Source organism: Nestor notabilis, unplaced genomic scaffold, assembly GCF_000696875.1.
Source record: "Nestor notabilis isolate BGI_N333 unplaced genomic scaffold, ASM69687v1 scaffold26561, whole genome shotgun sequence".
NCBI classification, from domain to species: Eukaryota; Metazoa; Chordata; class Aves; order Psittaciformes; family Psittacidae; genus Nestor; species Nestor notabilis.
This window is the reverse complement of record NW_009916447.1, coordinates 8,754-17,615: the sequence shown is the minus strand read 5'-3', so window position 1 is coordinate 17,615 and position 8,862 is coordinate 8,754. Positions and strand designations below refer to the sequence as shown.

General features: G+C 36.5%; 1 protein-coding gene across 1 annotated transcript in view; it reads right to left on the bottom strand.

Annotated features, from left to right (window-relative positions):
- The window catches only part of LOC104413560 (testis- and ovary-specific PAZ domain-containing protein 1-like), a gene marked incomplete at its 3' end in the record, with an annotated part of 22,010 nt that overhangs the window by 5,476 nt on the left and 7,672 nt on the right, over nt 1-8,862 (bottom strand). The window contains exons 4-5 of the mRNA XM_010024591.1: nt 7,871-8,010; nt 196-333 (exon numbers count right to left, since the gene is read on the bottom strand). Coding sequence (XP_010022893.1) covers nt 196-333; nt 7,871-8,010 — 278 coding nt within the window. The remainder of the gene's footprint in view (nt 1-195; nt 334-7,870; nt 8,011-8,862) is intronic.

Here is an 8,862-nt window from a genome sequence, read left to right as displayed (position 1 = left end):
AAAACCTATCTTAAAAAAAAAAAAAAAAAAAAAAAAAAAGAACTTGAGAGGCAGAATTTCTGAATGTTTTTTTGATCCATCGATCTCTGAAATTTACTCCCTTCCCACATATAAAGGAGAACAAAGGAGATGTTGTTTTGCATTTAAAAGGTGTTCATGCTTACAGTCTGTCCTTTCTTTAATAAAGCTCTTTACCTTTTCATCTCCTTGTTCAGGAACGTGCCAAAACCAACATTTTGCTCTTTCACACCCCCGCAAAGTCATGAAATAATATCTGCAATATTTACGGGGCAGTTCAATCATCTCGAGGATCTGCTGGACTGAATGAGAAGCCTAAAATAAAATGAAATTAAAAAAGGCAGAAAAACCAACAGACTATCTTTTTGAAAGCAAACACACTGATTTCCTTGAGAATTTCAAAATAGGTACAAATTATAAACAAATGCAAAAAATATGTGATCTACAATTAAACCTTTGAAACAACCCTCATCTGCGTACTGTATCTGAGCATTTAAAAGCAGACCAAGATCAATCCCTTGTCATGTGTTAGTGTCCAACAGAACAAAAATCTGTCTTGAAGACCACAGAGAGAATGCAAGAACTGCCAAATGACACAGAGTAGAAAGGAGGAAGAAACATGACAAACTTCTGCATGCTCTGGATAAGAGTCTGAGGATTCTGGGGCATCAACTTTCTTTACCATTTTTCAGTGCCCAGCATAATGGATAATGCAGTCTGTCTGAAATGTGATAAACCTTGTCTGCTTTTCAGTTCCACAAAAACAAGAAGGCAAAAAACATTATTTGACTTTAAGCTGGAACTAGAAATCTACGAAACTTGATTGTGAATAGCTGTCCCCTCATCACTGATTTTGTTCTCAGAAATTGTACTTACTCAGTGATAACATCTTTAGAGGAGTAGAAACATAAACTTACATAGATTCCTAATTTCTGACTAGATACATGGAGAGTTGTCTGAATATCCGTAACAAAATTTGTGCCAAAGGATCATTAAGGATTTAACAACTCACAACTGCATTTTTTTCCACCTTCCATGGCTCAAAATCTCCAGAATTTTGCAATGGCAGTAAAAGACTTTTTCCTGAAAATCTGTAATCTAAAAATTAGGATGAGGGCAATAAATGGATCATGTAATAACATAAATCATACTGAAACCACTCTCATTTATCTTTATTTCCCTTAGATTTATAGTCTGTTCAAGTCATAGCAATGATTAATGAAAATTTGATTAATACAATCTAAAGCCAATAATTTAAGTTATAGTTTCCTTAATTATCCTAAAATCAAGACTTTACACAAACTTCAAGAGTAAACACATTTAAATTAAAAACTCTGCATCTTTATCCAAGGTTTCTAATCTCACTTACAGAGAGAAGGAAAGAAATGGAATTAAAATACCCAAAGTTTTCATTTCAAAAGGAGAAAAAGCCATAACCAAACCCACTTTATCAGTCATCTTCGCATTCCCACATCACTAGCCATAAATTTAAACTACTTTTCCAAAACTGAAACAAAATCTTTCATACTCTGTTTTAAGCAGTGCGGTATCAAGCTTAAGCCCAATGTAAGTTACTGATTTCTTAACTGTAAAACTTGGGTTTAGAATTATTACTGATAACATTTCTCTTTCTCTGAAAAATAAAGTGCTAATGGAAGATAAAAGTTAAAATTTTTAACTCCACATCTATAGAGAAACAAGAGCTTCTAAATGCCTTGCTTTCTAGGGTTCCCATCTGGCCCCTTCAAAGAACAGGGTATTCAAAAGACAGGGCGTGCTTAGCACTTTCTGTCAAGCTATAGTTACTAAAGAGCATACAATGATGGTGCATGTTCTACTACAGACTTGCACTAGGTACGTGGCTCTTAATCTGCATGGCTTTCTAAAGAGGTAGGCTAGCACAGGACAGGAAGGAGAAATATCATGTAGAACAATTAAATACCTAAATGTCAGGTACTGTCACAGCTGTATAACTTCGTGCAGCGATGGTGGACAATTTAGTGAATTCAAGACTGGATGAATTTAGTGACAGGAAAAGGACCAAGGAAAGAGTCAGCCACTAGCTGCAGAACAATGCCACTGGGAACTTGAGCTTAGAGGTCTTTCCTTCAGATTCTTGCCACCCCCATGGCACAGAGTTTCTGACCAAGTCTTTTCAAGTTTGTAGTCTTGCTGCCAATTGCATGTCAAATTTGTAGGGAAGTAGGCACTAAAGTGAACTAGCCAATCCTGTCTGCACAGTTCTGGGGGGGAAGAGGTTGTTTCACCCTCTCCTAGCACAGAAACTCTTGCTTTGGCAACAATTTCAAATGACTTTAAGAAGGAAGATTTAGAAGAACTCTTCATAAGGTGTATACACTTTTAAGGTCAAAGACATAAGCAATTTCAAACTACTGCATTCTAGAGACATATTTCACAGTTGCTTTTTATAGCATCTATGTTTCTTGCACTTCTTGAAAATATTATTAGACATGATGATAAGGTTGTTCTACAAGATGAGACCAGCAGTATAATTAGAAACTAAGCAAGAACCTCTGCCACTGAGCTCAATTCTGGAAATCCATGTTTACAAACATTCATATTAACCAATAATTCTAAAAACATTAATTCCCAAAACAGCTTTTGCAAAGAAACAGCATATAGTATCTATCCATAAGCAATCAATTCCTGGTTTTCTCTATCTTGTACACCAAATAAAACTATGCTTTTATGTAAGGTGAAACGTTAGAGCTGTTCTGTGCAGAGAAAAAGAGAACGAAACTTCGACTGCAGTTCCATTAAATTATTACTTCTCTGGTGGCAGCCATACTTTTAAGAAGTACTTGTCCCAGGTGTGAAATATACCAGGTTAAAATTAAGTACTGCTTATTAAATTTAGGATAATTTCCTTGATCCACTCTAGTGAATGTCTTGCAAACATGTGAACTGGCATAAACAACTAAGTTCTGACCTTTGGCAAGCTGGGCAAATCCCTTAACCAAGTTTTGCCTACAGATAACAACCAATCAAGAAAATCTGCAGTCACGTTCCCTATACCATTCAAGTATCAGAGAACCATAAATACCATAAGAGAACAACTGCTATTTGACCCTACCAAATAGGATCCTGCTAAAAAACCTGCCCCAACCCCAAAAACCTGACTAACCTGTCATGTGAGAGCTTTCTGCTTCTATGTATGCAAACTAAAACAAACTCCAGCCAGTGCCTTCAGCAACTGAAGAAATTCCTTAAGATTTTACAGGTAAATAAAACACACATAAAAATAAATTCTGGAGGGTTCACCAAAACAGCATACGATACCATTTGTCCGGGGTTCCATCTCTGTAGTTTCACTGAGGACATTTATTTTCGGGGCAGGCAATGGCAATCCTGATAGCAATCCACAGTTCACAAGGTCTTTGTATTTACAGTCACTGCTGAGTATTAAAAACCGAAACTTTGTTTAACCAAATTAAACAGGTGCTTCTCCCATTACTAAGCAACTAAAAAGGGAGAACAAGCACATAAAAGTTGAGAATGTCTTCAACAATTTACATAACACTTCAAAACTTGCTGTAAATTTAAATAGCTAGCAGTCCCAACAACTTTACTTTCATTACTCTGATTGCATGGTCCAATCTGATTATGATTTTAGCTGGGATTATTCTGTCCTTAAGTGGAACTATATGAAATTCAATAAATAAGTAGAAAAGGCACCCGTGAACAACATCTATTCTTTTTGCATTGTGCTGACAGGAAGACTGAGATGATTTCTGTCACCTCTAAAGAAGCATCTACTTTTCAGTAGCCTGTTATGTAATATCTGTCAAAGTAATCCACAAAGCTTTTGAAATCACATTTGAAGAGCCAGCTGTTTTCTTTCCTAATAACTGGCTCTACTTGGCAGAAGATTTAGGTGATTTCAAAGGCAACTCCAATTAAAAACTGTTCTGCCTTTGACTATTTCCAAATATGTACATTCCAGATAATTAAACAACTAAAATGTGATGTTTTCTGAAACAAGCTACAAATATTGCTAGCTAAATGCTTAGTGATCTCTTTCTTATTTGTAAATAAAGCTACAGAAAAAAATAATCCCCTTTCATACGATCCTCCTCCTCCTTCAATTAAGAATCTAGGTTCAGTACAAATGACACTTCAGCTTGCTTGCTGTTTGGAGACAGAAGCTGATTTGCTATCCCCTGTGAGGGCAAATTCTACCTATTTAATACTTCCCAAAGCCAGGATAAGCAAAATCTTTCCTAAATTGCAGGCTAGTTTTAATAGAGTTTGAAATAAAAATGCTACAGCAGAGAAGAATAAATTCTACCTAATAAACCAAAATTCGTTATTTTTATTCTAGTTATTATATTATGCAAGTCTCCAGAGGAAGAAAATAGAAAACTACATCTGCTGATTTAGTTAATCAGAACTTTCAAGTCACCATGAAATTTTTTTTAATGCTTCCTTGTGATGCCAGCCTCAGATCTGACACAACAGGATTTTCATAGCACCTTACCTTCAGGACAACAACCTCGGCTCTCTCTTTAATCTAGACAAGAAACTACATGCAATTTTGTGAGGAACTGTAAATTTTAAAGCTCTACAATCAACTTCCTTTTTCTAAGGAAGAGCATTATTAGAAGTGGAGTTTGCTAAATAAGAACAGTAACTATATTTTCTTCTAGATGAAACTTTGCAATGGCAACATTTTTTGAGTCAAACTAGAGGAAATAGTTTGACTCCAAATGAAAGAATAGGTAAATGCCTCTTCTGTAACTGCAGAGTACACTGCATTTCAACTAAGGAAGTAATGCAGTATCACTTGCACATATTTTATCTAGCATAGTCTACTTTCCTATAGTATAAAGAACTATTTATGCTACTAAGGTAAATTTATAGGGGTATTTTACCAGAAGGAAGAGGTTGGAGCTCTCTAGTGGATTAATGAAAAGATGCAATATTCTCTATGTAACCAAATTCTGGTACACTTCAAGTCTGTTACTGGAATCTAACTGGTGCTGGAAAAAAGCAATACCCTCTTCTATACCAGCTAAGGTTTCTTGATTATTGTGAAAATGACTCTGAAATACCTGTTATTTCTCTTCTCATTATTTCAGGATTACATCACTTAAGTATACTTTTTCTACAAAGTCTTACTCTGCTTGATTTTTAGGCTGATGTTGAATGTAAGTTTCTTAGTCTGACACTTTAAGTTGTACGTGCAACAAACACTGTAAGCACAGCTTGAAGCTAGCAGAACAGCAAAGCACATGCTTTACTCCACATGCCATGTTTTTAAGCGCCTTTTTCTATTGCTGTTCAAATATCTGTCAGCCTGAATTTGAATGAGATCTTTCAATTCTTTCAGTAGTTTAGGGAGTCCCAAGAGGCAGAAAAGAAAGCTGAATGTTTCAACTGATTTATTTTTTTTCTAAAGTTCTGTAAGTGCTATTGTGGCTGGAGATGCATCTTATGCCAGACTCACATTGAGATGCCAAAGCAAGACACTGGCATAAAGTGTGTATTTCATCACCAGCCAGAGGACAAAATAACCTCTATTGTCCTGTCAGGTTACAACTATACTTGTCTTGTACTTTGCACAGTGAAATTATATTATTTCACATATGTATTTTCTTCATCACATAGTCACAATAATACAGAAAAACTGAATTAAAATGCTGATAGTGTTTCAGGAAAAACATCACATTTCATTTGTACAGTAACTGGGGAAAATCACAGTTTACATGAAGAACACAGTATATATACCTTTTTTCAGCTTCACCTTCTTTTTCTTCTTTAACTTCAGGCACTCCATCTGCAAACCTGAACTGTGAAGATATTTAAAATGTACTTTCAGATACAGCAAAGCACTACAAAGCCTCTTATACTTTACACTATAGACTTCAAACTGTTAGTGATCATTGGGAAGTGTGATAATATAGTCTTGACCGTAACAACTGTAATTTGGATGGTAGAGTTACTCTTACACCATCTTTTTAAATGGTGTAAGACTGACATTATATGGTGTAAATGGTGTAAAACCACTGCTATTATACCTTGTAATCCTTAAAACGGTGATTTTTAATTGCAAAAAAGGTGACACAATTGTCTTGTCTTTGTTCCCACCAGTAGTTCCAGCAATTTTTAGGCCCACTGCCCCATTTTAACTGTGCCTGAGAGATGTGTAGAAACCCACAAAAAACGTTCCACCCAGTTTAGTGAAAATTTAAAGCTGTATTGAGGAGAAATCTAAGGCTTTTTCTCAGCTGTGTACCATGGCATATAGGTAAAAAAATCCCCAAATATATGGAGAAAAAAGACAGAACCTAACATATTTGGATATGAAAATTTGAAGGGACTGATACAGAACAAAGTCATGGAATCCTGGCTTTGTTTTGTCTGTTATTCATGAAGTAACTTGAATTTCACAAATTTATGACAGCCAAATAATTAGAGATGGACATGCTCTCAGTGGATTTCCGAAATTTAGTTTACCACTTCCTCAAAAATTTTTAGGGTTTTCTCCATGGTTCAGTTTTTGTCCTTCTCACAGTATTATTAGCTGGAAAAAACATCACCTCCCCCCCGCGAATCACCACAAACAACAGAATACCTGCAACAAGTGTTCTGCAACTGCCCTCCCACCCCACATCTGCAAAGCTAATTTTCCATCCACATACAGGAACAGCTTTAGGGCTATATTAGTATTTTGTGGGTTAAGTTTGGTAAAGTTTGGGGTTTGGGTAATATTAGTTGCACTTATTTACCTTTGCCCAACACAGCACAGAAACGAAAGCATTACAACACTGATTTTACAAAGCCACAACACTATGAATTAGCCCCAGGGACTGACCTGGAAGTCCTGCAACAAGTACTACACCTCCACTAACCTATTCTATTGAGAGACCCTTTTACCCTCCCTAAGAGATCAGGGAACAAAACGGCACGGTACACTTTGTGAATGAGATGTCAGCAGCCCCAGTTCCATTTGCTGAAGGAAATGTTTCTATTCTGCTTTTAAATAATGATATTGCCAGGGAAACTGATTCCCTACTGTTTGATTACCTTATCCATCACTTACCAGTTTTTAGCCATGTGAATTTTACAGTTTAACTTATCCAGTTAAAACCATTATCCACTCTTCAAGGAGTGGAAAACAGTAAATGCTATCAGCAGCTATGTCTGAGTGGCAGCAAGCTGTAAATTCTAATCCATTATAAAAGAAGTAAATAGAATAAAACTTCAAGTCTTAAAAGACCTAGACTTATCATCTACAGGAAGGAAGACAGAGAGAGTAGAAAGGTCAGATAAAGTCACTGAGCATGAAAATGGTTTAATGTTCCCTCTGAACTGCCAGGAAGTCAGTATGTTAATGTAATGACTCTTCTGCCCAAGTAATGAGCCACAGGATGATCTTCCTCGGATGTATGATGGCTGTGCAGCTCCCCAGCTTTCCAACAACATGCCATCCTTCTGAGACAGCGTGGTGAGAAGCATTTAACACAAACTTTTAAAACTAGTTATGTTATGTAAAAATGTCACATATGCACAGTAGTACTCCTAGGTGTTCCCTGGAACAGGAATTTTCATACAATTGGTAATAGAGTTACTGTAATAACTGATATAACTATCTTGGTTTTTTTCAAATTTGAAAATGGGTTATTAGTGACAATGCAAAAAAACCCCAAATTCTGTCAAGCAAAACTTACATTGTCAATAGCACAGCAACCTGTGAAGCACTAATATTCTTTCTATTACAGGAAATTAAAAAATTTTGTTGATAAACCAGCATTAGTAATTAAAATTATCCAACTACATGGACTATAATTTCTTAAACTACTTAGTGACAGAAAACATGATTTCTCAGTACCTTTTCATCCATGTCAAAACTCTTCAGAAATTCATCTAGTTCTCTTGGTTGCCCATCTTCAAGAAAGCCCTCATTAACACCTGTAACACTTCCAAGAGGACTGCTTTCTCTGGAGGAGTTGTGGGTTTTAGTCTCCTTAGCTGAAAATGTATAAACACATTACTTTGTGTTTCCCAAGCTACAAGACAACAAAACTTTATTTCCTAAATATTAAAAAGCCTTAATACTAATTAGATTTAGGAAATCCTAGGACTTCCTGAATGTGCAATTTACATCTAAAATTATTTCACCTTTAAAGCACAAACCATTTCAAATACATATTAAATTGAATCTGCAATTAAAATTCTATCCAAGCTGTAGAACAGCTTCATTTATATAATATTGAATTCAGTATTTTAGAATAAATTCAGTCAAGCTTTGTTATTAAGACACAGCCAAAGATATGTGTGGTAATTTCCTAAGCAAATAAAGACTTAGTCCTTGCTGCAGAAGGGCGTAAGTTAACTGTAATGACATGAAGCAGCCCTGTGGCCAGGAGGTTGAGGGAGGGGATTCTCCCCCTCTACTCTGCTCCTGTGAGACCGAACCTGGAGTACTGTGTGCAGTTCTGGGGCACCCAACACAAGACGGACATGGAGCTGTTGGAGCAAACCCAGAGGGGGCCATGAAGATTATCAGAGGGCTGGAGCACCTCTGCTATGAAGACAGGCTGAGAAAGCTGGGTTTGTTCAGCCTGGACAAGAGAAGGCTCAGGGGAGACCTTATATCAGTCTTCCCATACCTAAAGGGGGACTACAAGAAATCTGGAAAAGGACTTTTTACAGGGACATGTAGTGACAGGATAAGGGGGAATGGCTGAAAGAGGAGAGATTTACATTAGGTATTTGGAAGAAATTCTTTAGTGTGAGGGTGCTGAGGCACTGGTACAAGTTGCCTCAAGCAACAAGCAGCTGTGGCTGGCCCATCTCTGGTAGTGTTTAAAGCCAGGGTGG